This window comes from Podarcis raffonei, chromosome 1, assembly GCF_027172205.1.
Source record: "Podarcis raffonei isolate rPodRaf1 chromosome 1, rPodRaf1.pri, whole genome shotgun sequence".
Classification (NCBI taxonomy): Eukaryota; Metazoa; Chordata; class Lepidosauria; order Squamata; family Lacertidae; genus Podarcis; species Podarcis raffonei.
The window spans coordinates 23,535,726-23,561,364 of NC_070602.1; the positions used below are offsets into that span (position 1 = coordinate 23,535,726).

A 25,639-nucleotide genomic window follows, 5' to 3' on the forward strand; every position below is an offset into this window, starting at 1 on the left:
CAAATCATGCCATTAACCGGATCTCAGAGGAGCCAAAATAGTATTCTCAGACAGAGGTATGTTCTCTTCAGCAGAGGTAATTCAGTGGTGGGCAAAGGATTTTGTTTCACCACTGCCTTTCTCCAAAGGGAGTGTTGCGCAAAGCAGCCTCTTAAGAGTAGTTGCAAAAGTTTTACTTACTTTTCCGAAACCCTTCTTCAGATAACAAGGTGGGGACAAAAAAGGTATTTGTATAATTGAATTCCGGGCCTGTGCTGGTAGCCACATTTATTTGCAAATAAATTCCACCATAATCAACGGGACATACCATCAAATCTAAGATCAAGCTCACAGTTACATCAGGCATCTAAATGTTTTTGGCTTTATGGGTTGGGGGCATCTGCCTATGTCAAAAACCTAAAACCTATTAAAATTGTCCTGGCTGCAAGCCAGAGAAATCTGGCCATTAGTTCTTTGGAGCTGCACAGGACCTAGATAAGTGAAGACTCTTGGCATTACTTTAAAAAGCCAAGATTCTTTGGGGAAAGCCAAGGCATTTAACCCATTTTCCAAACTGACTTAAACTCTTCTGTGAAACAGGATAAAGTGCCTTTCTCTTAGAAAGTCCTCCTACCCACTTGCCTGGTTAAAGCTTCTGCTGGCAGAAACCTTAACCCACATTTGCTGTTAATCAGCATTTGGATACAGGTTCCAAATACTGCTGAACGGTGAAATCTGATTCACATCTACCATGGCCAAGATCAGTACCTTAACCACAGCTGACGTAACCAGGAGCATGCAACTGCAGTTAAGATCTTGGGAATATTTATGGGTGAAACCCAGTGGTGTCCCTGTTAGAATTCCTGTTCCATGACTGCAGTCATGGGATTGTTGTCTTTCACATGATGGTATATGTTTTGACTCCACAGAGTGGGAAGTGATGGAGACAGGATGTTTGTGTTACTGTGTTCCGTGAAGTGGGGCTATTGTCCTTTGTTCATTCTCTTTGCTGTCTGATGCTAGAGAGAGAGGGAGCCAATCAGACAGCATAGAGAATGAACAAAGGACAATAGTTCTGTGTTCACGGAACACAGTAACACAAACATCCTGTCTCTGTTACTTCCCACTCTGTGGAGTGAAAACATATACCATCATGTGAAAGACAACAATCCCATGACTGAAATCATGGAGCAGGAATTCTAACAGTCCCACCAGCAGAACTACTTCCCTTCCCTCTGCCCCACTTTGATCCAGAGGATTGGAGGATCCTCTAGAGCAGAATGGCAGGGGGAGGGGGAATTGCAAGGAAGAGGAGAGGAAGGAGATGTTGCATTCATAAGAAGTCCACTCACACAACACTGGATGTTCCCCTAAGTGTTCTCATCATAGCCACAGAATGACATGTACAAAGAACAGTGGTTGCCCTGGCAACAGAGCAAACAAGCTTAATTAATCCACACCGTCGTCAAACTTAATAAACAGTACATGGATGGATGGAGAAATCTGTTGCTCAGGAGTGTCCCGAGTATTTGTAAGCACAGCTCACCTACAACTAGTGACGAAGAGAGGAGATGGCCTTGTCAGTGAAATACAATCTGCAGGCGGCCACCTGCTCATGGCAGCTCCTTTGTGATTATACTCCTCTAGCAACATCTATTTCTAGCGCTTAGCGTTGTCACAGCCTGTCTTGTTCAGCTTGAGATAATACGAGAGCAATTTGCTTTCGACGTGGTTTAAATTGTTCACCGGAGCCATGAGAAACCCCCTCAGGCTCAGAACACATGCTTCATAATTCAGAAGGAGAGGGAATCTGCTAGCAGTTAATGGTGCACCTTGGAGTGCAGCAGAGAGGTAAAAATACGGCCCCAGTTGTTTTGAATAATACACATACACATAAACGCAATTCAAACCCCTTTCAGTTTTCCTGCTGCTTTTTGCTTTCTCAGGAGGAAAGAAGTGCCTGTACGCTTGTTACCTGTAGGAACTCTCCCCATACCTGCATGCCAACAACAGCTGTGGGTTAACTTCCCTCACTCCATGAATGCACGACCCAACCTGGAGAATCTCTGTAGGACCCCAAAGCCTGTAATTCCAACAGCGGTTTGACCATGGAAGTTATGTTTATGTCTCTGTGGTTGACATAGTTATTCAGACTTTGACTGCCCTGTACCCACAGACAGCCTTGGCCGTGACATCTGACTCTCAATCCATATTACCATTTTGTGAATCTGGCACATTCTTGGAACCAGGCAGGAAGTGATGAAAGATGCAGGGTGTTCTGTTCAGCCCTCCAAGTCATTTTGCTTCTTCTAGTGCATCTTACTTCCACTGAGCATCTGTTACCACACGTTGTCTAACTGCTTATCTGGATGGATTTTCCAATAATGTGGGCTTTTGAAAGCAATCCCAGAAGAATGTTTTTCAACATTATTTTGGCATTCTTTCTCAGTCTCTGTGCAATCACATAAATGTCTGTGCAGCTAGGCTGGATTTTTGGCAGGCTTCCCACAACCACCCTTAAGAGCACATACCAAAGGACATGGTTTTCCCACTCACGTTCTTTCCACTACAGTGGTAGCCTCCAAGCCTTGTTTTTTATTATTATCCAATTTCTACCCAGCACTTCCTTCAGATTCTCTTGCTAGAGTGTTTTTTTCTGTTGCAATCACCACAGTTAAGTACCCATTTCTTCAGCTTTTATCCTCCCTTTCTCTTTTACAGTTTTATCTGCCTCTCTCTTTTTGTACATTTAGTGCTGTTTCTTTCCTTAATCGCCTTTTTCTGCATCCCCACCTAGACTGGGTTTATGGCTCGGCATGGCGCTTTCCCCATAAGTGCCTGTCCCGTGACAGCAAAAAACTTAACACCTGAAATTCTGGAGATTCATATTTGTGACTTAAGCTATTTACTTCTAGTTGCACCCAGGACTAAATGTAACCACCAGCCGTGGAAAAGTTATGGAGTCAATTGGTTTGCAGACCAAGAGGCAGGCAGACAGGCCAAGATACACATCAGAAACCATCATTGCTTAAAATCTTAACCCATTCATACCAATCCATTTGGAAACCAAGGTTTTAATGGCAAATAAAGTGTTTAAAACTACAATGTGGAGGAATTCACTTAAACAATGCTTCAAGCAGTAAAAGCTTTTTCTTTCCGCCCAAGGCATTTAATTTCTCATGCTTTTCCTGTACTCTGAAAGGAAGGTTCCAATAATTTCTCTTGCCCCAGGACAAACAAACAAAAGGTAAAAAGTTACAGATAGAGGCCCTCTGGGGTGCCTTCTTGTTTCTTATAAAGAACATTCTCTTTTGATTTTTTGAAGTCTTCGTTTGTTACTTTCATTCTCCGTTCCCGCAGAGCCATCAAGCCAGCTTCTGTGCAAATAGCCTGCCAGAGATGGAAGCCTCTGGTTAGAAAATTATGAATCTCACTTTTATTCAATGCAGTGAAAAAATAATTTTCAGTAAGCAATACTTGCAATATTGTCCAGCTAGGGCAGCAATCCTATGCATACTTACTTAGGAGTAAGCAGCACAGCACTGACTGAGCCTTACTTTTAAATAAACCCGCACAAGATCGGGGCATAAGTCTGTTAAGGTTGGTTCATATCTTAACTAAACAAAAAGGCAATTGGACTGTAACACACAGTAATCTTTACATACTTTTTTTGGTTCTTTCCCTCTCCATACTCTGCTCTCGCAGAAGCAGAGCCCAATGAATCTTTTCAGCATTTGAGTGAAATGCCAAAATCGAAGCTTTTACAATGAAGTGTCATGGGTTTAAGCAAGAAAATGGAGGAGAGATCTTGTGAGTCAGCCATGGTGAAAGACAAGGAAGCAAAACAGGCCAGAGCCTTTTCAACTCTGCAACTCATCTCTTATCAAGACATATGAGCAAGTGTCTCCATACCTCCCTCTCTGAGCATCATACTCAACTGCAGAGGTCCTCTTAGTTTTCCTGCATTCGGGGTTAGCACCCTTCCTATCAATTCCTCCAACCTGTGCCAATGCTGGCAATATTTCAGCTCTTGTTAAAGCATGCCTCATGAAACACACCCAAGCCTTTTCTGGTGGTTAATGTTAGGAATTAATTAATGGGGCCCTTTTGATTATCAGTTGCATTTTATCTATCGTATTGTGATTTTAATGTTCTATCATTTTAACTTGAACACTTGAGATGGCTTACAATGAATGCAAGGCCTTAGCTGCTCCCTCCTTCCCCACGAAAGGCATTCTGCAAGTGTCACTGATTCCTACAAGCTTCTAGTAAAATTTGGCAAAACATTCAAGCATTTCTTACCCTTGTTCCATGAGTTTTGGCCCCTCATACCAAAGACAGGCCCACTTCCAAACATCAATGACTTTCTGACTCAGGAGGAGGCAAAATAGCTGATCAACATGGGAAATACTTCCATGACACGGGACATTTGTTATCAGGCAAACTGGAAGATGCCAGTTCATATTTTTTCAAAAAACTAACCCTTTCAAAAATCAAGAATGTTCAGGTAACAGTTCCTCTAAAATCTGATAAAAATAATGGTGTTTGTGAGAAGGGATAAAACATGAGGAAAGGAGGCTGAGATGATTCACTGTTAAGAGGAGAAACTTTAATTGGTTATCAAGCATCTTACCTTAATATCTGCACCAGAAAGATCGTCTTTAGCCATAATCAGCTCATCCAGTGTGACATCATCTGCCAAAGTCATTCTGCTGGTATGAATCTGAAAGATGCGCTTCTTTGTTTTCTCGTCGGGCAGAGGGAATTCAATCTTCCTATCAATACGTCCTAGGGATTGAAAAACAACAATCAGGCAGCTTAGATTTTTACTGAGATGGAAAGATTTCCTTGGGAGGTGGCTTCACACTGCGACTAAACAGTTTACTTCTTAAAAAAACAGTTTTATCCAGCAAATGATGGCATGCCATCTGAAAAGCAAATAAGCAACTGCAGCATAAACCATTTTTGGCACCTTCTACTCCACAGCTTATAGGGATGCAGGTGGCACTGTGGGTTAAACCACAGAGCCTAGGACTTACCGATCAGAAGGTCGGTGGTTCTAATCCCCATGACGGGGTGAGCTCCCATTGTTCGGTCCCTGCTCCTGCCAACCTAGCAGTTCGAAAGCACGTCAAAGTGCAAGTAGATAAATAGGTACCGCTCCGGCAGGAAGGTAAATGGCGTTTCTGTGCGCTGCTCTGGTTCACCAGAAGCGGCTTAGTCATGCTGGCCACATTACCCGGAAGCTGTACGCCGGCTCCCTCGGCCAATAAAGCAAGATGAGCGCCACAACCCCAGAGTCGGTCACGACTGGACCTAATGGTGAGGGGTCCCCTTTACCTTTCTCCACAGTTAATATGTTCCCCCTGACTAATGGAGATAAGCATCCCCGAGGTTAAATTTCATAAACTACATATTTCTCTTACATTTACACCCTGCCTTTCTTCCATGGAACTCAAGGTGACCCATTGAGGGTTTCCAGGCCATCTCCCATGTAGGTACTGACCACACCCTGATTTGCTCAGCTCCAACAAGTTTGTTGTATTATTTGTCTTCAGAACATACCCCAGGACCTAGCATGCAGAACTGTAACTGCTCACATCCCTCATTTTTCACGCCTCCCTCTCCCCGGCTTCTAAATCTAGATTATGAGCCACTGAGGGAGAGGAACTTGCCCATTTTTGCTTGGATAAAAGTGTCATGTCCAGTAACAACATCAATAAAGAGTAAGCTACATAAAGGAAGCACTTAGCTTATTGAGAAACTGCAACACAGTCAGTAGTCAAATGCAAAAAAACAAGTGGGAATAATTTGCAACACAATGATCACCTGGCCTGATTAAAGCTGGATCCAGTGTTTCTATTCTGTTAGTGGCCATGATCACTTTTACATCTCCACGCGAGTCGAACCCATCTAATTGGTTCAGCAGCTCCAGCATTGTTCGTTGGATTTCCCTTTCGCCCCCTGAATTTGAATCGTATCTTTGGAGGAGAAGAGAGAATAACATCAAAGTAAGTTGCATGCAGCAGTCTCCACAGAAGATCACATTTCCCTTTATCTCTTAATAAAATCACTGAGTAATCACAGGCAAATAAGTTATGGCACAAGCAATGGCTACACAGAGATCTCCCCCAACCCCTTTTTTGAATTTCCAAACCCAGAGGATGAGATACGACATTCCGCTGTATGGGTAAGAGGCTGGACTCAAAGCTGGTCTATAAATGGCACTGCTTTGCTTGTACTTGCTTGCTTGGCACCACATAGCTGCTGCAAGTCTTTTCTGCCCCTTCTCATTCCCCCTGCCCTCAGTTGAAATAGCACAAAAAGCCTTCAAGATGGGGAACAGGTGCTTTTACAATACCATTAGATTTCACGCGCATAATTTGTTCTGTTTAACACAGCTGCTTTTCAGCAACTTCTATCTGGTCTTCCTTTGAAATTTTAAGAGACTGCTTTAGCCTCCAGTAATTATTACAACAGGTCTTACAAATGGCTCAGTTAGAGTATAGTCTGAGAGTGCTCTGGCACCTATATTACACCAGAAGTTAGCTTCATAGCATCTTCAAACTTACTCCTACAATGTGGGGTGGAATTTTAAAAAAAATGCAAGATGGGATTATCAGGATTATAGGCAACTTCCGGTTTAGGCGCAGCCGAATTGACGTGCGATCACACACACGGTGCAGAACCTGGAAGGAGCCCCCAAACGTCATAAAGACTTCATGAAAAGGTGTGGAACAGGGGCGGAGTTGGCTTACATGTGCTCTATCAATGGACTCAGGAGTCCAGAACAGAACCCTTGCACAAAACAAGGACTGGCTCTGTAGCAAAAACACCTGTGAGCAAAAGGAAAGTAACCTTTGGGGAGCGCAGAATGCAACACAGCTCCTGTGTCCCAACTCCTATCATTGATTGATTGGAAAGAAAGGAAAAAATGAAACCAATTCATAGAATTGCATTTGTTACATCCCACATTAAAGCAGCAACAATGTCCTACCTTTTGGTACCTATAGCATCGATTTCATCGATGAAGACGATTGACGGGGCATGTTCCTCAGCCACTCGAAACAGTTCTCGAACAAGCTTTGGACCATCTCCCAGGTACTTCTGTATAAGTTCAGAACCAACCACTCTCAGGAAGGTGGCAGAGGTTTGGTTTGCGACTGCTTTGGCTAGTAATGTTTTACCTGTTTGATTTCCAAAACACAGTTGAATTTAGAGCTTGCAGACACAGTGACTAAGCTGCATTACACTGCTATGCATGCATGCAGTTTGGAACTATCCACAAGGTTACCCATATTGTCTATGAGAAATTAACTTCTGAGGTTAGGCAATCTTACAATTCAGCTACAGCCTTGGAAGCACTTCAAAAAGGTTCCTACAACTGGAACTCATGCTTCCTGGGGGAGAAGTATGCTTTATATTTATATTTTGCTGAAAGCTGCCTAGAGTGGCTGGAGAAACCCAGCCAGATGGGTGGGGTATAAGTATAATAATAATAATAATAATAATAATAATAATAATAATAATATGATTGACTGGAGTGTTGGTGCAGAGAAGCTATTTAAAGGAATGTCTGGAAAACATGGCCATATCTGGTGAAGATGTTTTCTTAAAAAAAAAAAAAAGAATCAATATATTCAAGGCAGTATACAGCCAAAAATTAAAACAACCAAATCAACACATAAAATATCCAAGTCAATTTAAACCCCAAGACAATATAAAATAAAAACAGAACTAATAAGCAGACAAAAAGCTGGAAAAACATTTTGCGAACTCAACTTACAAAGGCACAACAGTCGTGAAAGACCTTAACCTGCCCCCAAAGATGCCAGGGAGGTAGCAGCCTTGGGCTTCCTTGCAGAAAAAGCTTTCCAGAGTTTCAGCACTGCAGCAGAAAAGGCACTGTGCCTTGGGGAGCCAATCTAGCCTCCACAGAAGATGGCATTTTCAGCAGCACCTCATGGGTAAATATTAGCTTATCACATCCCACATTTCAGAACCACACTCTTATAAAGAACAATGCCAGAGATAGTAGCAAGACGTTATTGCTCCAGCCTCCAGGCAGAATATCTATGAGCTGTGTACCAATCATGAGGTGCACCCAGGAGTGTCAACATTTAGAGACATATAGAACCAGAATGACAGAAGAGTAGTACCTGTGCCAGGTGGTCCATACAAAATGACTCCTTTGGGTGGCTTGATACCCATCTCTTCATAATATTCGGGATGGGTCAAAGGGAGCTCCACAGACTCCTATAGGAAGAAGCAACAACATATCTATCTGTATATTAGCTCTTCCTAGCTGGAAAAAAAAAATCACAGACTGGGCAGTGAATTAATGATCAAAATTAAAATTTTCAAAAGTGAATGTTAACACTGAGTATTTTAAAGCAACAAATGCCAGCAAATGATAGAAACGTGAAATATTACAATATACAAAAAGATTGCCGCTCGCGCATGCGCAGCAGCTCTAAATCACGCTTCGTGCATGCGCAGAAGCGCAAACCGCTCTGTGCATGTTCCCGGCCGCAAAACAAGGTACGACTGTAAACAGTATTTTAAAAAAATGAACAAGAATTAAAAACTGCAGAAATAAAATACAACTCGTTTTGAAAGGCTTGGGACAGAAAAAGATGATTTTTCAACAAACACTGAAAAACAGAACAGGAGGTTGCTTCATTTCTAAAGGAAGAGAATTGTAGTGGACTGGAGCCTCAGCACTACAATCACACTCTCAAGCCGCAGGGACATGTGGCACCATCAAGAGAGATCATTACCTGACCGCCTCTCTGCTAAGCAAAATACAGTTGAAGTTCCAGCAGTAGTTGCTGAGCAATAGAATCAAGTAAATACCAGCACTTTTTTTTATTACTTTTTAAAAAACTGTGACATCAGTGCTCCTTCTTTCATCAGTGCTGAAAGTATAAATACCTTAATTTCTTGAATCTGGTTATCTAAGCCTCCAATATCGGCATATGTCTCTTGAGGGGCTTTCTCCACCTTCATCACTGTCACTAAAGGATCTGTGTCATCCATGAGGACTCCTATCACAGCGTGGACCTAATCAAAACAGGCAGCAGCACCAATAAATAATATTGCATGTAATTCACTTGGGTCTGGGTTGGAGAGAAACAACATGTTTATCTGAGTGTTTGTCCCATTACTAGCAAGGAGGCAAAGCATAAATGTCATTGACATAGGTCTGTGGGCCAGCTCGCTTGGTCAAAATCAACGCCAGAAAAGGATGCTCAGGACCACCCCAAATCAGCAGCGACCTCTGCTGCTTCTGCCTGCTCCAAAGTACAGTGCTATCTGGCAGATCTCTACACCACAGCCAAAGTTTGTTTGTTTATTTATAATAAACTTATTGGTCGCTTGTCACCCAAAGGCTGCATAAATACATTGTACCATAGAAAAAGAAGAGGGGAATCAAATAAAACATATGCCATATCGGGAAAACAAAAAATGAAACACCAGCCGCCAGTTACAGTAACAGAATACATTAGCAGCACACAAGCAAAAAAGTTCTCTGACTCGCTCGGAAGAGTCAACAGCAAACACAAGTAACATAAGCTACTGAGGCCAGGTTTTGGTTGCTGCATATTGGGCCCTGAACATGTCTACAAATACAAATGCATGCAAGAAGAATAGTGTGATCTAAGTTACGAACAGGTACAATTACAGCATTCCAGCAGTAACTTCAATGAAAATGTAAACTGAATTTCAGACGCTGCTGCCAAACTGCTGCAGCCCTATCGGTCAACAGGGCAAGTTTGCTACATATCCAATTAAGCATGGCTCAGGCTACATCATTACACCATGCTGCAACACCAGCGACAAAAATTAAAAGAAACTGGTATTGTCTGCCACTTTCCATTGACTAAGCTTTCCAAGGGAAGTGGCAGAGCAGATGACAAGTAATTATCCTCTCATGAAAATGATTTCACAGCTGATCAAAAGAGGCACTTTTCTTCATACCTTTCCATTCTAATCCAAAGAAACAACAACCTGGCGCTGTTCAAATCAATAGGAATCTAGAATCTCATAACTAGCTGATCAGCTCTCTCTACACAGGGGTGTTTACTTTCTCTGTTGCCCTCCGAGTTCTCCATTAAGTTTGAATCCTTTTCAAATTTGTCATGCCCAGACTACAGCAGGTAGTCAAAATGTGCATGGTGCAAACTCAAGACTGCAACAGAGGGAAAGGCAAGAAGCAGGCTGGGCTGAGAACTAGCTCCATTTGGTTCCTTCTCTCTCTGAACTGTTTCTATTCCATGTTAAATATTGGTGCCCAAGTTTGTTTTCTTCTTCCTCCTCAACCTTTTTTCCTTTTGTGCCATGTATTTTAGATTGAAAACTGGCATGCAAGGATTGTCTTACTTGCTCCTGGCAGCTCTGGGAGATTTTTGAGCTTCAGAGTGGGGCACAATTTTTTAAGATAAATAAATATTAGTAAATGTTACGCACTTTCAGAGGCAGGCTACTCATCTTTAAATATGACAATAATTACCTTATGATTAAGCAGAACTGAACACCCTGGCTCCAGCAAATCCTTGTCTACAAAAGAGAGAATGCTGACATAGTGCTCTGATCCCACCGACGTAGACACGATAGCATGATTATCATCAATAATCTCCTCCAGTGTCCCTACAGACATCGGGGTCCCTCTCAGATCATCCACCTTTGATCTCTCTTCCTGCAAACAAAAATAAAATGTAGGTATGCATGGATTGACCATCACCCTGCCAACCTTCTATGTCTACAGTAGAGAAAGGACTAATAGGGCTCCATTTGGTGGCAGTCCCTACCTACATACAAGGGCCTCAAGCTAATTCCATTATGTTAGAACAGAAAGTCTGCAAATAGGCAAGATAGCAAGAATGTAAAACTGACAATAGGTTCTGCTTAAGTTTGTGCTTCTTAAAGTCCTAAGTAATCAAGCTTGTTTTATGCCACCCTATCTTTACCTAGAGTAGGTGAGTCCCATGCATCCTTCTCAATATAAATCTATATTGTACTGAGAACCTTGGATGTCATTTTAAATGGCTTTGTTTGTAAACCTTATAAATAGAAGAGCAAGCTAAAAATGTGATGCACTGGATTTTCCTTTCTTTCTTTATCTTTATTTGCCAGACCAATAGCTACTATGGTATACTAAACTTGCAATGTAGTTTCTTTAACACACTACCTGAGAACACCTATAGGGCTTATTCTGTTATGCTTCTAACAGAAAAATGATTATTCTGCTTCATAGAATAGCTTGAGCCAATAGGACGAGGGAAAACTGTGGCCCTCCTAATGTTGCTGGACTACAGTGGATTTTCAAAGTGCAGAAATAACCCACGTCCATTTTGTTCTCCATATAATAAGCACAGTTTCAGAAACATGGCAAGGTCATTCATGATTCTGAACAATTTATTGTGGAATAAGATTTCCTCAGGCAACGCCTGTTTCACTAAATGAATAGAAGAGGCAGAAGGTTGAAAGTATACAAACAAATGGCTTGAGATACAGACTGGAGCAAGTTAATAACTGGAGATGGATAAGTAGAGAGAATATTTGCCTCTCAACATATACCTCTTGCTTTTCTTCCAAAGGTTTCATCTGTTCCTGGTTCCTGATGAATTCTTCCTCCATCAAAAGGTAATCTTTTATTCTTTCCAGCTTCAACAGTTTGAGTCTGCACTGGGTGTGAGGGGTTACTATAAAGAAAAAGGCAAAGAATAAAAATATTCAAATTCTGTGAGTGAAGCTTTGGGGAAAACACTGGTATCTTCATTCTTTGGGATTGCCAACTAAATGGGATTTTTAAGCTCTAACCATTTGCCTGGGTTTCCTGCTTTCTACCCTTAGCTACTACTTTCCTGTGAATGCAAGGGGAGCTATCTTATTCTGAACTGCAGTGAGAAGGAGCTACTGTACTAGATGGAAGCATGTTGAGATTTCATGTCGAGACTCTTGTGTGGAGAGGTTATATGCCAGCAAGGTGTGGCAGAGTCTTCCGGTAGAGGAGCCATGATGATGATGATGACGACTTATTTTTGAGGGATAAATGTGTTCATTATTTACTTTACTTACTTACGTTAGTATATTGCCCAACATCTTAATGTTATCACACAAATCCCATTAGAGATTTTAAAAACAAATGATCACAATAAAATTAGAAGAAATAAAACCAAGGGTAGCAAACCACATAAAACAGCATTAAAAAGCACTAAGAGCACAACTCTAACTATGTCTAACTCAGAAGTCCTACTGAATTTAGGACTTCAGCCTAAAAGATTTAATTTCAAAGTAAAAGGATTATAACAAAGGGTGCCAGGCAAGCCTCTCTGGAGAGGGAATTCCACAACCAGTACAGTACCACTGAAAATGCCCTGTCTCCAATAATCACCCACCACCACACCTCATTTGGTGAACACACTCAGAGAAAGGTCTCTGAAAATGACCTCAGAGTCAAGGTAGGTGTATTTGAAAGGTTGTTTTAATGTGGCTAAAATCTGCTGTGTGCTTCCAGTATTTGCACAGTAATCAGATTATAAAATAAATTCTAAAAGTTGAAAATGACTAGACACCTACAGGCTCAAAGTTCTGGATTCCATGACACAGTAGTAAGCAGATGTTACAAATTATAAATGGTCGTCTCATGCCAAGTCAAACCATTGATCCATCTAGCTTTCACTCGGCTTGACAATAGCTCTCTGAAGTTTCAAACAAAGAGGCCTCTTCCGGCCTTGCTTTCTGAGCTTTATAAGCAGGTGCCCAAGCCTGAACTGCGGCTCTTCTATATGTAACACGTCCTCTGTGATGGTCCCTTCCTGAAATATGCACAAACCAGCTGCACTTACCCAGTGGAAGTTTGCTGGCAGCATCTGGTCCCTTTGTCTTCTTCTTCTTTTTCCCCACTCGAGTTGGAACTGGAGGCTCATATTTCTTCTTCTTATCCTTTTTTATTTCAAGAATCAGGTAGAAAGAGTCAGAATGGTGAAAGAATTGACCCCAATGAAACCTGTGCAAGAGTTAGCACTGCGGTGTGAAGAAATATGATTGCTGACCAGGGATGGAGACCTGTGGTCCTTCAGATATTGCTGAACTACTGCTTTCAAAATCTTTGATCATTAGTCATGCTGGATAGGGCTGATGAGATTTGGAGTGCCACATGTTTCCCCTGGCCTAGACCAGTACAAGGAGAAACACTGAAGCAACTCCAATCTGCAACTCTTTTCAACTCCAATCTGCAACTCCAATCTGCAACTCTTTTCAAGTCCAGCAACAATTTCAAGTCCAGCAAACAGGCTGAGATAACACATCCTCCTCCATGCTGCTGTGATTCTTGGCAACTGGAGCTAATGTTTCACATCTTACTATGTATGGCCTTAGAAATCAAGATCCAGGTGGCTGGAGAAACATAGTGTGCCTCCGAAACAAATCAGCGCATACAATGCTCACAATTTGTCCAAGAGGACTGCTACTGAGTTGGTTCCAAACAACAAAAGGCACAAAATGAGATGTATTAGTTATGCGGTTGATAAGATTACTGAAATGCTGCTATGGAAAGGACAGAGGAAGTTTTATGTTGGTGAAAAACGTGTGTTTAAAAGTTTCTGATTACAAACTCTTGATAATCACTGTAGTACTAACTGATTCTAGATTATTAAATTCAGTATTTTCCTGTGTGTCAATGTAACACAGCGGTGACTGATAATGTTTTATGATTAAGGCGTTATCTATATGCAGCAAGTAAAGGCATCTACATCGCAAAAAAATGGGCATACTGTAGTACAAATTCAATTACACAATGATACACCCGAGGAAATGCTGCCGAATTAGCACAAAATAGATTTTCTAAACAAAATTGTATTGCTGCATTTCTCAAGGAATTACAGCTGATTAAAAACATTTTTACATTTTCTTACTTTGTCATCCTTCTTGCCACCTCCAGGACCATGTCCACCACTCTGACTTTGACCCTAATAATGGGAACAAACAGAAGATCAAATGGCATACTAAAAGTCAGTCTACTTCACATGCTTGAAATATACAGGAACCTTCCCCTCCCCCCCTTACACACATCCCATTCACGCAGAATAGCATTTACGCGAGTCGCTGCATCATAAACAAATAAATTGCCCTTCCCTCGACCAGTGGCGCAGGAGACACTTTCTCCTTGCCTCTGCCATCCTGGCACCAGTTCTGCTGGGCGCCATTCTCTACCCATGCCCTCCATGGCCAGCTGCTGCAGCTGCACACACTAGCTCCCCTCAGACAGGCAGGCCAGGTAGTGGCCCGAGCAATTTCCAGGGTGAATCTGTCTCTCTCCTCTCTGCGCACTCTCCCTATTAAAATGGGGGTTCTTCCCACATTACATGATTTCATTTATGTACAGGGGCCCAGAACATAACCCGCACATAAGTGTGTGTGGGGGAAACCTGTACTAAACATATTGATATTCAAATATTTACACCATGAACCAAGTCCCATTCTACCTGTAAGGTTGTAATCCTATTCGCACATTTGAGGAAGCAAGTCTCAATGAATTCAGCAGAAATGACTTTTGAGATATTTAGGATCATACTGCATGCATGTTTAGGACTGCAGCTTAAGATGTGCAAAGCAGATGCAAACTTCCAGCATCTTAATTAAATTGGAAGTACAGACTATGATCTGCCACACTGCAAAAGAATATAACTTTTAGTTTCAACAAAAATTCTTCACAGTGAAGTGCTTTTAAACAGTAGTTTAAAACCAAACTGACAAATTCTCAGTTGTGTTTGGAGAGCTAATCATACTATCATAGTGATATGCAGTCCAATCCTACATATGTTTACTTGGAAGCTTTATAATGTTCTGTGGGGTTGCTTCCAGGTAAGCGTGCATACAACTGCACTAAGGGCCAAAAGCAGGATGTCCTCAATTCAAATTACTCCACTACCATAACTGAGTAAATGGGCTTTCACAGCAACCAGGGCAGCTTACGATAAAAGCAATGCGACTGCCCTGCACAACCAACCTTCCAATGAGAAGCAACCATGTGGGCTTTTATAAGTTAAAAGCTACTGCTGCGTTTTTTGTTTTGTTTTTTAGATCTGCCAAGTGGTGAAAGAGTTTTACCCTTTGACTCAACGGTCTCTTGGAATCACAGCTTTACTGGGGTAAACAGGACACAAAAACCTCCGTAAACAAACAATTCATATGCAGAGACCTGTACGTGTGAGCCGCGATTCACACACAGAGACCTATACATGTGAGGCATGAATACAGTGGATGCTCGGGTTGCGAGCGTTATATGTGCGGGAAGCACGTCCGCAACCCGCAGTGTCCGCAAAACAGCAGCGCCGTGTCTGCACACACGTGGGTCGCGATTCGGCGCTTCTGCGCATGCACCGAAACCCGACCGTAACACATTCCGGTACTTCCAGGTTCGGCGCGGTGCACAACCCGAAGTGTCTGTAACCTGAGGTATGACTGTATATTTATGTGCATAAGGCATGTGAGATACACAAACAAAAACAATTATTATTTCATTGTTTGCACCCTCCCATCTGACTGGGTTGACCCAGCCACTCTGGGGCACAAAAGTCTGTGCAGTACAGTGGTACCTATGGTTACGTACTTAATTCGTTCCAGAGGTCTGTTCTTAACCTGAAACTGTTCTTAACCTGAAGCACCACTTTAGCTAATGGGGCCTCCCGCTGCCGCTGGAGCACGATTTCTGTTCTCATCCTGAAGCAAAGTTCTTAACCCGAGGTACCACTGCATTGTATAGACGGGCAGGTATTTGTGTGTGTGTTTTCCACACCAGAGGCTGGCATTGGCAGATGCGACTAGTGGCCACATACGTCTCACTTTAGGCGTCACCACAACCGACGAGCGCCAAGGCCGTCACAGCCTAACTCTTGACAGCGAGCTGCCAGAAGGGGCCCGGATACCTCCGCGACCATCTTCGCCGTCGCAGCCCGGGGCTGGTGGTGGAGTGGGCCCTCGAGGCCTTTAGCCCCGCTCTTCCTTACTGGTCCCTCGCACGCCATCCACCCCGCCTCGAGTAGGGGGCGGGCGATGACACCGCATTAAATCTGCGAAGCCCACGCAGAGACGGAAGCGGCAGGATCCTGGTCCACCTCTCCCTCCTCCTCCTCCTCGCCACCTCTCGGTTTCTCCAGGCGAGGCCCAGCTGCGGCGCCCGCAGACCGAAAAACCCCGGACTCACCGGCCTCCCCAACCCGACTCACCATTCTGCTCACTCACAGCCGGCCGCCGGAAACTGAGCGGACCCTTGAAGCGCCGGAAGCGGAAGCGGGCTCGCTACGGGCCGCCGCGAGGACCAAAAAGCATGCGCGAAGCAACAGCGGAGCCGATAGGGGGCGGAGCCAAGGATTGGCAGGAGCCTATCAAAAAGAAGGCTCGGGGGAAAAGGACGCCCGCTTGTTTCTATGGGAACGGGAGAAAGGGCACCGTCGTAGATGTTTTGATTCCCTGGGGGTGGAGGACGGGTTGTGTGTGTTGCAGTGTGCCCCAAAAGGGTATATTTAGAAAATAAAATAAAAATGCTTTAAATGAGTTGATCTTGGAAGGGGCAGGAAACTTTTTGGAAGAGAGGGGTTGCAATGGAAAAGCTCTTGGCGTGGATTTGGGAAGAGAAAGGGAATTAACATTTTGATAAATAAAGGATCGACGCATGCTGATTTACGTGCAAAAGCTCTGTTGTTTCGGTTAAAAAAATAAAAAGGATTTATGTGAAGTGCATGCTCATATTAAACGTCCTGCTGATGATCTGAAGAAAAATGTGTGCGTGTTGCCAGCACAGTTGAAGGCGATATGATTGGAACATGCAATAGTTTTTTCTGATGCAAAGACAGGAGTAGCCTCAGATCTGAGTCGCTTTCCACGGCCCTGGAGCGAAGTGATCTCTGGTGGGTCCCCTCCTGCATTGGTGCCCACCACAGGGTGGGTGTGGAAAACACACACACAGTTTTAATTACACAAAATGCCTAATCTCGGAGCAACACTATATTAGGGAAAACTTGATAATTAAAATGGTGAATAATTTGCAGATATACCAGTAGGTTTAGAATTCTGTTAGACAGAGCTTTGAGGTTAAGGATAGGAGAGGCAGAGGGAACACTATGCTTTCCTCCTCCTTTCCCTGAGCGTGACCCATACACCCACCCCCAATCCAGGGGGTTGAAGAAATCCCTAGAACAGCAGGTATGCGAGGTGCATGGGGAGAGGAAAGATGGAGAACAGTTGCACAAGTAGAAATCTTTGCACTGATGAAATATTTGCCTTAGTGCTATGTTAGGCACCAGGGGGCTCTAAAATTAGTTATACTCCCGGTGGAGTAAGGAGAAATAATTTGTCAAGCTTACTGAAATGTGTGTCCTTTAGCCTTCTGTTGATTCATACATTATAATATTTAATTCCTATTACTTTTCTCTATTGCCTAGTTTTCTTAGTTGCTACTTAATTAAACCATTATTTTTCTTTTTAAGATTTATACTTTGTTTACCACAACTTGTCTTCCTAGGTTCTTCTTACAGTCTCCCATGGAATTTAAGGAGAAAATAATAATAGTAATTTTATTATTTGTATATATGAAAAACAAGCCTTTTTTGTCTGCTTTAAACCATGGGTAGGCAAACTAAGGCCTGGGGCTGGATCCGGCCCAATCACCTTCTAAATCCGGTCCCTGGACGGTCCGGGAATGAGTGTGTTTTTACATGAGTAGGTTGTGCCCTTTTATTTAAAATGCATCTCTGGGTTATTTGTGGGGCATAGGAATTCGTTCATATATTTTTTTCAAAGTATTGCCCAGCCCCCAACAAGGTCTGAGGGACAGTGGACTGGCCCCCTGCTGAAAAAGTTTGCTGACCCCTGATCTAAACTCTCTGTACTTGCAATACTACAAACTGCTTTCAAAAATGTAGGAGAAAAAAATAAGCCAGCAGAGGGCTCTGCATAACTAAATTTCATAAAGTTGATACATTGCAAGCAGAGGCCAAATTCAGGATGGATTTACACAAACCGTGCTCCCCCCCCCAAAAAATGTTTAGGGGTACTCTCACTTTCCTACTCATATTGAAATACTGCCCCTCAATGAAGCCAAACTTAGATTCACAAAATGTTTAGGGTTATGCGTACCCCTGCGCAGTGGCGTAGCGTGGGTTGTCAGCACCCGGGGCAAGGCAAGTAATTTGCGCCCCCTAACCCGTGGATTTGCGCCCCCTAACCCTAACCCCCAGATGTTGCGGCCGGCCCCCCCTGCACCCCCCACGCTACGCCACTGCCCCTGCATACCCCCCCAGAAAAAAGCACTGCACAAACCTATTGATTGGCTACATTGTCACAGTAGTTAATAAAGATCACTCCTGCTTTGCTCTGTTGTAACCCAAGAAATATTATGCCTCTGGCACAAATGTTACTTAAGTAGGAGGATTTGTGCCTTTCAGGATATGTCAGAATGGCCTCAGACTAGTTTAGTCAAGAAACTAAACTCTACCAATATTACATAAATGGGTACTCAGGACTTGCTCACACCCCTATTTTGATGGAGATAAGCATGATCTGCAGCCTGATTCTATGAATTTACTTGGAAGTATTTATATGGTGCCATCAGTGTACAACTTTCTACCTGGCGTAGCTGATTAATAAAGGATAGCAAATGTAAACTGTGAGGCTACAATTCCATAAAATCTTGGAATTATAAAGTTGGAAGGAACTTGAAAGTCATCTAATCCAACTGCCTGCAAGGTGCTGGATCTGCAATGTCAGATGCATCTGCATCATCCCTTGCAGATGGCTGTCCAATCTTTGGTTAAATGTCACTCCAAAGAGAGCCTCCCAAGGCAATTCCTTCCATTGTTGGGCAGCTCTTACCATTAGGAAGACATACCACATTAAAAGAATATTTTGTTCCCTCTGGAAATTGGTCCTTGTGTGTAACTTCATTCAGTATCTCTAAAGTGCACCCGTACTTTGCACTTTCATCCTGACATTCCTGCTTCTTGTGAACATCCAAATCTCTTCCAAAGGAGAGTAATCAGGGCAATTATGCTAAAGCTCTGGGGACAGCTCACACACAACCATTTGCATTTAGAGCACATGCTAGAGAAGTTGTATTTTTCCTTTTCAGAGTGACCATGTTACTCAGCATGCTTACATGAAAGTACACATTCCTCTGAGATCAGCATAGCTGTCAACCGTCCCTTATTTGGTGGGAAGGTCCCTTATCCCAGCGCCGAGTCCTGCTGCTGTCCCTTATTGATGATGTCCCTTAAATTTCCTGGGTTTCAAAGGAAGCAGCTCCTCTCCCTCCCTCCCTGCCAGCCAGGGAGGAGGGAGGCTCCAACTGTGTTGCTTGGCTGTGTTGCTCACCCGATAAGGAGTCTAAGAACAACTGGGGGAGGGTGGAGCTTGCATGCCTTGTGCCAATCAAATTGGCCGCGTTGCCTGGGGACTTGCCTTTGCTCAGCGCTTCCCAGCGGAGAGGCGACAGTGGTTTTCCTTGCTGCATCCCCTTTGCCGGGTTGCTGCGTTGTGGGAACCACTGCTTGAGGTTTCGTTTGGCTGCTGGCTGGGCTTTCTGCCTTTGACTCGGAGGGGCTCAGAAGTTGAACATACCTGTGCCCGGAAAATCCCTTATTTGGGCTGCTGATCCCTTATTTTCGAGGCTGCTGGTCCCTTATTTTCAAATCTGTAAGTTGACAGCTATGGAGATCAGCAGGACTTACCCCCAAGTACATGTGCTTAGACAAGGCAAGGCATGATTTGCACCACGCTCCTCTTTACTGAAGAACAGAGATTTCCTGTTTAATCTGCCAATTTTGCTGGTAAAAAGTATATATGCCAACTTCAGGGTGGGTGTGGAAGCCCTGCATCATCATCATCATCATCATTATTATTATTATTATTATTATTATTATTATTATTATTATTATTTTGCAGTATCTGTTCCTGCTAAATCTGAAAATGGCATGAAAATATTTGCTTGCTGGCTAGGTGGCCGTAAGGAAATATAGCCAGACAGTAACTATTTTTATATCTGAAAACTGGCTGTCTTGAAGAAACAGTTGAAATACTGTGTGAAGGATAAGGAAAAACAGTTTTGATTCCTTATGACTACAGGAAGACAAAGCTAATAGGATATTGTGTGACTAAGCAGATCTCTTGCTGAGAGCCATGTTTAGTCTTGGCCTGCAGGGACACCACAAGGGCACTGAACACTACAAGGGACTGTTGATGAAGACAGGCATGCTCTTTGGTTCATGATTAAAAAAAATGTTGCTTCCTGTCTAATAGCTTAGCCTTCCAACAAAGCTCTGATGGCCAACCTATGATATTGACTAGGGCCAGCACTACCAATAGGCAAATTGAGGGAGCCACCTGATTCACCATCACCCATGTTGAATTATGATTCATCTGCCAGTCTAGTTGTCTTCTGTATGTGAAATGGGGAGGGGGACTGTTATGTACTGAAGTTCTCACCCTGGGCCAGCAGGGGGATACTGTAGATAGTTTTCACTCAGGTCTGCATATGCAAATAAGGAATTGAAAGTGACTTTCAGTGATTGGATAGTTACAGAAAGTTGTTGCTGTTGCTTTGTAGTTGAGCTCTATATAAGCAGGTTGGCTGAACCCTTCAGCCCAGTTCTGTTCTAGTCTGTGAATAATCAAGAGCTGTCTGAAGAATCTCTGTGCCATCTGATATGTTCACCCACAACTTAACAGGAACCATCTTGTCCTCTGCCAGTTGTTTGCCCTCCAGATGTTATTGAGCTATAGCTCCCATCATCCCCTGGGCATACTTGCTAGGGCTGAGAAGAGCTATAGTTCAGTAATATCTGGAGACCCAAAGGTTCCCTACACCTGTCCTTCACCTTAGCCAGCCAAATATCTTGGGCTGTTAACCACATCATTTGCCCTTAAATATGTTGTATATCTTTCAGAAACAGCTATCATCGGGGCCCCTTTCTCCTTGCTATATGATCCTGATCCTGATCAGTCTTCCTGTGCCTGCAATTTGTCCTTAGGCATCCTTCCCACAGGCTGGACTTCATTTGCAGTACTTACCAGCAAATACAAGCATACATGGACAGAGATGGTATATTAAAATATAAAACGAGGGATGAAACCTAACCTTTAAAGAGTCAAGCATTTTCTTAAGGTCTTACATGTGAAATTTATTTAAGCTGCCAACAAAAAAGGAGCGTGCCGATAACCTTTCTGCTGTGACCTCTTACTGCCAATCGATCAGTGCAGGGATGCAAAGCCAGAGTGGCAATTAATTATCCTTGAGAGTTGTGCTAAAAGTGTGGTTCTCAAACTTCTTTTTCTGGGCCACACTTTCAGGAGAAAAATTTGCTCACACCACACCGATTTCCCTCCCTTAAGAAATACATTGGAAAACAAAACTCCTAGCAGTGCTTGATTTAGAACACAGTTACTTTATAATATGATCGTGGGACATCCAAAAAGCATAAATCAACCACTTGAGAATATGAATCATTCTCAAAATATAATTATAAACAAGCCTCTTACATATGTACCTTAAATATTTATACAAACTCAATGTGACCTTGCTTTTGCTGAGTAATCTCTTTTATATTAGGTCTAATTTGAGACAAACAAATTCTCATCTCCTCATCAACACAAAGAAGCCTTTCCCTTTGCTGATCTTCATATTTTTCAGAGCTGAAAATCTCTCTTCACAATATGTCTGTACTATACTACACGGAAATGCTTAAATGTTCCTTTGATTGTCTTTGTCCTTGAATATTCCAGCCACACTTGCCATCCTTTCGTGCCAGTGTGGTGTCCCAGACCCACTGTGCTAAAAGGCCTTTTGTTTTAATACTATGGTATTAGGAATGTTAACATGAATAAAATATGGGGGGGGGGGAGGTAAGCCCTGCCCTGCATAATCAATCTCATGATGGGGGGCACACACACCATTTGAATAGCAATGCCCATCAACTTGGGGGGCGTTCCTCTCAAATATTTTAGTGGGGTGCGATGACTCCTCAGCCCCTAGGAGTTGGCTCCTATGTATGGTATAATAATTTCTCTTTTAGGTAGAGGTGTAGTGGTCTGAGGTCAAAGATCCCTTACTATTCCCTTACTCCAGTGTCTTAGAGCCCAATCGGCATGATTTTAGCCACTGAGAAGTTCTTTGTGCTGATTGGAGCCAATCAGAGAGAAAGGAAGTGAGGATTGGTTCCTAGGCTCACTGAAGAAGAAGAAGAAGAAGAAGAGTTTGGATTTGATACCCCGCCTTTCACTCCCTTTAAGGAGTCTCAAAGCGGCTAACATTCTCCTTTCCCTTCCTCCCCCACAACAAACACTCTGTGAGGTGAGTGGGGCTGAGAGACTTCAGAGAAGTGTGACTGGCCCAAGGTCACCCAGCAGCCGCATGTGGAGGAGCGCAGACGCGAACCCGGTTCCCCAGATTACGAGACTACCGCTCTTAACCACTACACCAAACTGAAGTAGGCATGAGGGAAGAATACTGAGGAGGATTTGTTCTGTATGCTCCAAAGCTAAACATTTAGGAACTCTGAAAACAGAAGCTGCTTCTGTTTCAAGAGAATGGTGTACAAATTTTGTTGTGTGCAATGGAACTTATTTATTTATTAAGTTTATATACCACCCTTCATCTGAGGAACTTCAAGGAAAGCACAGAAGGCTAGAAGAACCAAGTTGGATTCCCTTGGATTCATAGGATGCTATCCTTAAGAAAGGAGCTTCAGAGGAATGTTTTGCCAAAAGAAATTCATCAGGCGTCTTCTGTTTTAGTCTTTAAACATCAGCTGAAAACCATTCCGTCACTAAGTTTATCCAGGCAATTAAGAAACTATCTATCTGTAGTAGTTAATTGATCCCTAATTTTATTTTATTTTTAATTTCACCATTTAATTTTTTTACATGGTTTTTATTGTGCATACATGTGATTGTTGTAAACTGAAGGTGTATGAAATAAAGATATAAAAATACAAGAATGCAATGAAGGCAGACAAACTTTTAGATCTGACCACAGAACACAGTACAGGAAAGCAAGGCGAGATCTGGAATAAGCAAAGAAAGTCCCCTGGAATCAAACAGAGTCAAGCCAAAGTAAATGATCAAGATTCTAAGCCCTCCTTTTTGCTGTGCCAAAGGCACATCAATATTTCATGAAAACAACCCTTTGCTGAAAAAAGAGTCAATTCAAAGAAAATGCAAAAAACAAAAGATGCAAGAACATCAAAGCAAACAGTAAAAACAGGCTCTGTAGCAAGGTAAAATATTCATCTGCTTTATACATTAGAAATGGACATACAGCAGCAGGGAAAACAAATGATGCTCAAAGTTGAAAATATAATGCCGATTGACAATGATCGTGGATGCTTCCCACCTATATTGAATATTATGCTTGTGGTGATGAAGCCTCTCAGCATAAGACTACCAACAGCAGCCTTGCAAGAAAAAATTGAACCCCCCCCCCCGAACATTCGTGATATAAAAAGGTACAGGATTTCAGCAGGACATTGCAGGCCATGTACAGAATGAAACAGTGTGACATCTCCAAAACTCTTGCTGAAAGTTGGAATCCAAGAACATCTGGGAGGCCACAGGTTTCTCATCCCTGAGGCAGACAGAAAGAGGGATGTTATGTATTGAAGTTCTCACCCTGGTCACCAGGAGTATTGTGTATATAGTTTTCACTCAGGTCCACCTAAGTTAATTTAGGTGGGAAACCCTGGGGTGTTGCTGTTACCATGTTGACAGCCGGCTGCCTATAAAAGCAGGCCGGCTAAGCTGTTTGCTGTTCAGTTCAACTCCACCTTACTATAAAGAACCACTTGGAGAAATCTCTGTGTCGACTGCTATGTCCACCCACAACTTAATAAGGGACTTGAGCTTTTTATAGGTGTCTGCCCAGGGGCATAGCGTAGAAAGGGCCAGGAGGGCCGTAGTCCCGGGAGCATGATTTTGAGGGGGAGCAGCCAGACACCCACACGCAGGGATCCCCGCCCTACCTGCCGCCAGGGGTCTCTGGGCCCTGAAGCCTGGGCTTGCCTTGCCACCGCACCCCCAACACCCTCGCTGAATGGCTGCTTGGTCAGTGTTGGGGCGATGTGCCTGTCAAGGGCCAGGTCAGCTGGCTGACCGGGCTCCCCCTGGTGCGGGTGGGCAGGTTGTGCAATGCGGCGTGGCCCTGTCAACCCTCCCCATTCATTTCAATGTAATTATATTCCAAAAGGGATAATTAAGACCACAGCCTCAGAGCTAAATGCTGTGGAGCTGCTATAAGAACACCATATCTGATTCCTGGGAAAGGAAGCAGAGCTACCTTTCAATAATAATAATAATAATAATAATAATAATAATAATAATAATAATAATAATAATTTATTATTTATACCCCACCCATCTGGCTGAGTTTCCCCAGCCACTCTGGGCGGCTTCCAACAAAACACTAAAATACTATAACCTATTAAACATTAAAAGCTTCCCTAAACAGGGCTGCCTTCAGATGTCTTCTAAAAGTTTGGTAGTTATTTTTCTCTTTGACATCTGGTGGGAGGGCGTTCCACATTGCGGGTGCCACTACCGAAAAGGCCCTCTGCCTGGTTCCCTTTAACTTGGCTTCCCGCAGCGAGGGAACTGCCAGAAGGCCCTTGGCGCTGGACCTACACTTGATCCAAAGTCCCATTGAACTAATGCATAGGATCGCAACACCCACCTATGATACTAGACTTTCAAGAGTCTCTTGGAACTCAGTGGGACTTATTTCAAAGTGAGCATTGACAGAATTTCACTGTAAATGTCTTAATAGTGAAAAATAGTGTGCTCGGTTGAACCTCTTTCACTTCACACACAAATATGCCCCTGGGCATATTTGCCTGTAATTTGGCAGGAAGGGATTTCATAAATTTTGGCCAAAAGAAGGGAAAGTTAAAGCTTTATTTTACACAGAACAGCTCAGAACCCAGATTAGGTATTGGAGAGAGCACAGAGCAACTCAGAAACAGTTAAGATTTTTTTAAAAAATGCACAGCTAGTCAATATTAGGTGTATTATCTTTAATGACATGCTTTAATGCTCTGTAACATTTCTTGATTCACAGCGCTATTAAGACAATGTGCAAATGCGTCTGATGACAAGAGTTCAGTTTGTTAGGATTTCATGAAAATTTCATTGCCACATGTCAGGATACTGAACAGGCAAAATAAGGTTTAATTTCTACCTTTATTTCTTCAAGCACATTATTATAAGCACTGAGGTGTTTGTTTTTAAAAAAAATAAAAAAAGACATAGTCAAATCTTGTGTGCATTGCAAGGGTGTTTTGTTCCTCTGATCAGGGGCATACTTAGGGGTTGTTCATGATGGTCCCCCCACCAAGGGTGCAGGCCAAGGGAGGGGGCTCAAAAATCTTGCCTTTCCACTCTGGTTCTGAGTAGTTAGGAACTCACCTGTTGATCCATGCAATCCCCTGGGCTTCTTCTCCAAAGAGTCTCTGAGCCCTTTAAAGAACATAGACCTACCTGGAGATGCCAGGGATTGAACCTGTGGCATTCAAAATAAATTCTCCATCACCAAGCTACAGCTCTTCTAGTGTCAGCAATCTGCATTTCCCTTGTTCCCTAAAGGGCTCGGAGACTCTGCTCTGCTCAAGGATTC

At 43.0% G+C, this 25,639-nt stretch overlaps 1 protein-coding gene across 1 annotated transcript; it reads right to left on the bottom strand.

The window, feature by feature from the left end:
* Positions 1–3,033: 3,033 nt before the first annotated feature.
* On the bottom strand, positions 3,034–16,286 carry PSMC1 (proteasome 26S subunit, ATPase 1). The gene is made up of 11 exons (XM_053377112.1): positions 16,212–16,286; positions 13,899–13,952; positions 12,831–12,927; positions 11,560–11,684; positions 10,493–10,678; positions 8,914–9,042; positions 8,139–8,235; positions 6,977–7,166; positions 5,809–5,960; positions 4,613–4,767; positions 3,034–3,369 (listed from the first exon to the last, which is right to left on the bottom strand). The coding sequence occupies exons 1-11, from the start codon at positions 16,212–16,214 to the stop codon at positions 3,235–3,237; spliced, it is 1,323 nt and encodes a 440-aa protein (XP_053233087.1). The 5' UTR covers positions 16,215–16,286; the 3' UTR covers positions 3,034–3,234.
* Between the last annotated feature and the right edge of the window lie 9,353 nt (positions 16,287–25,639).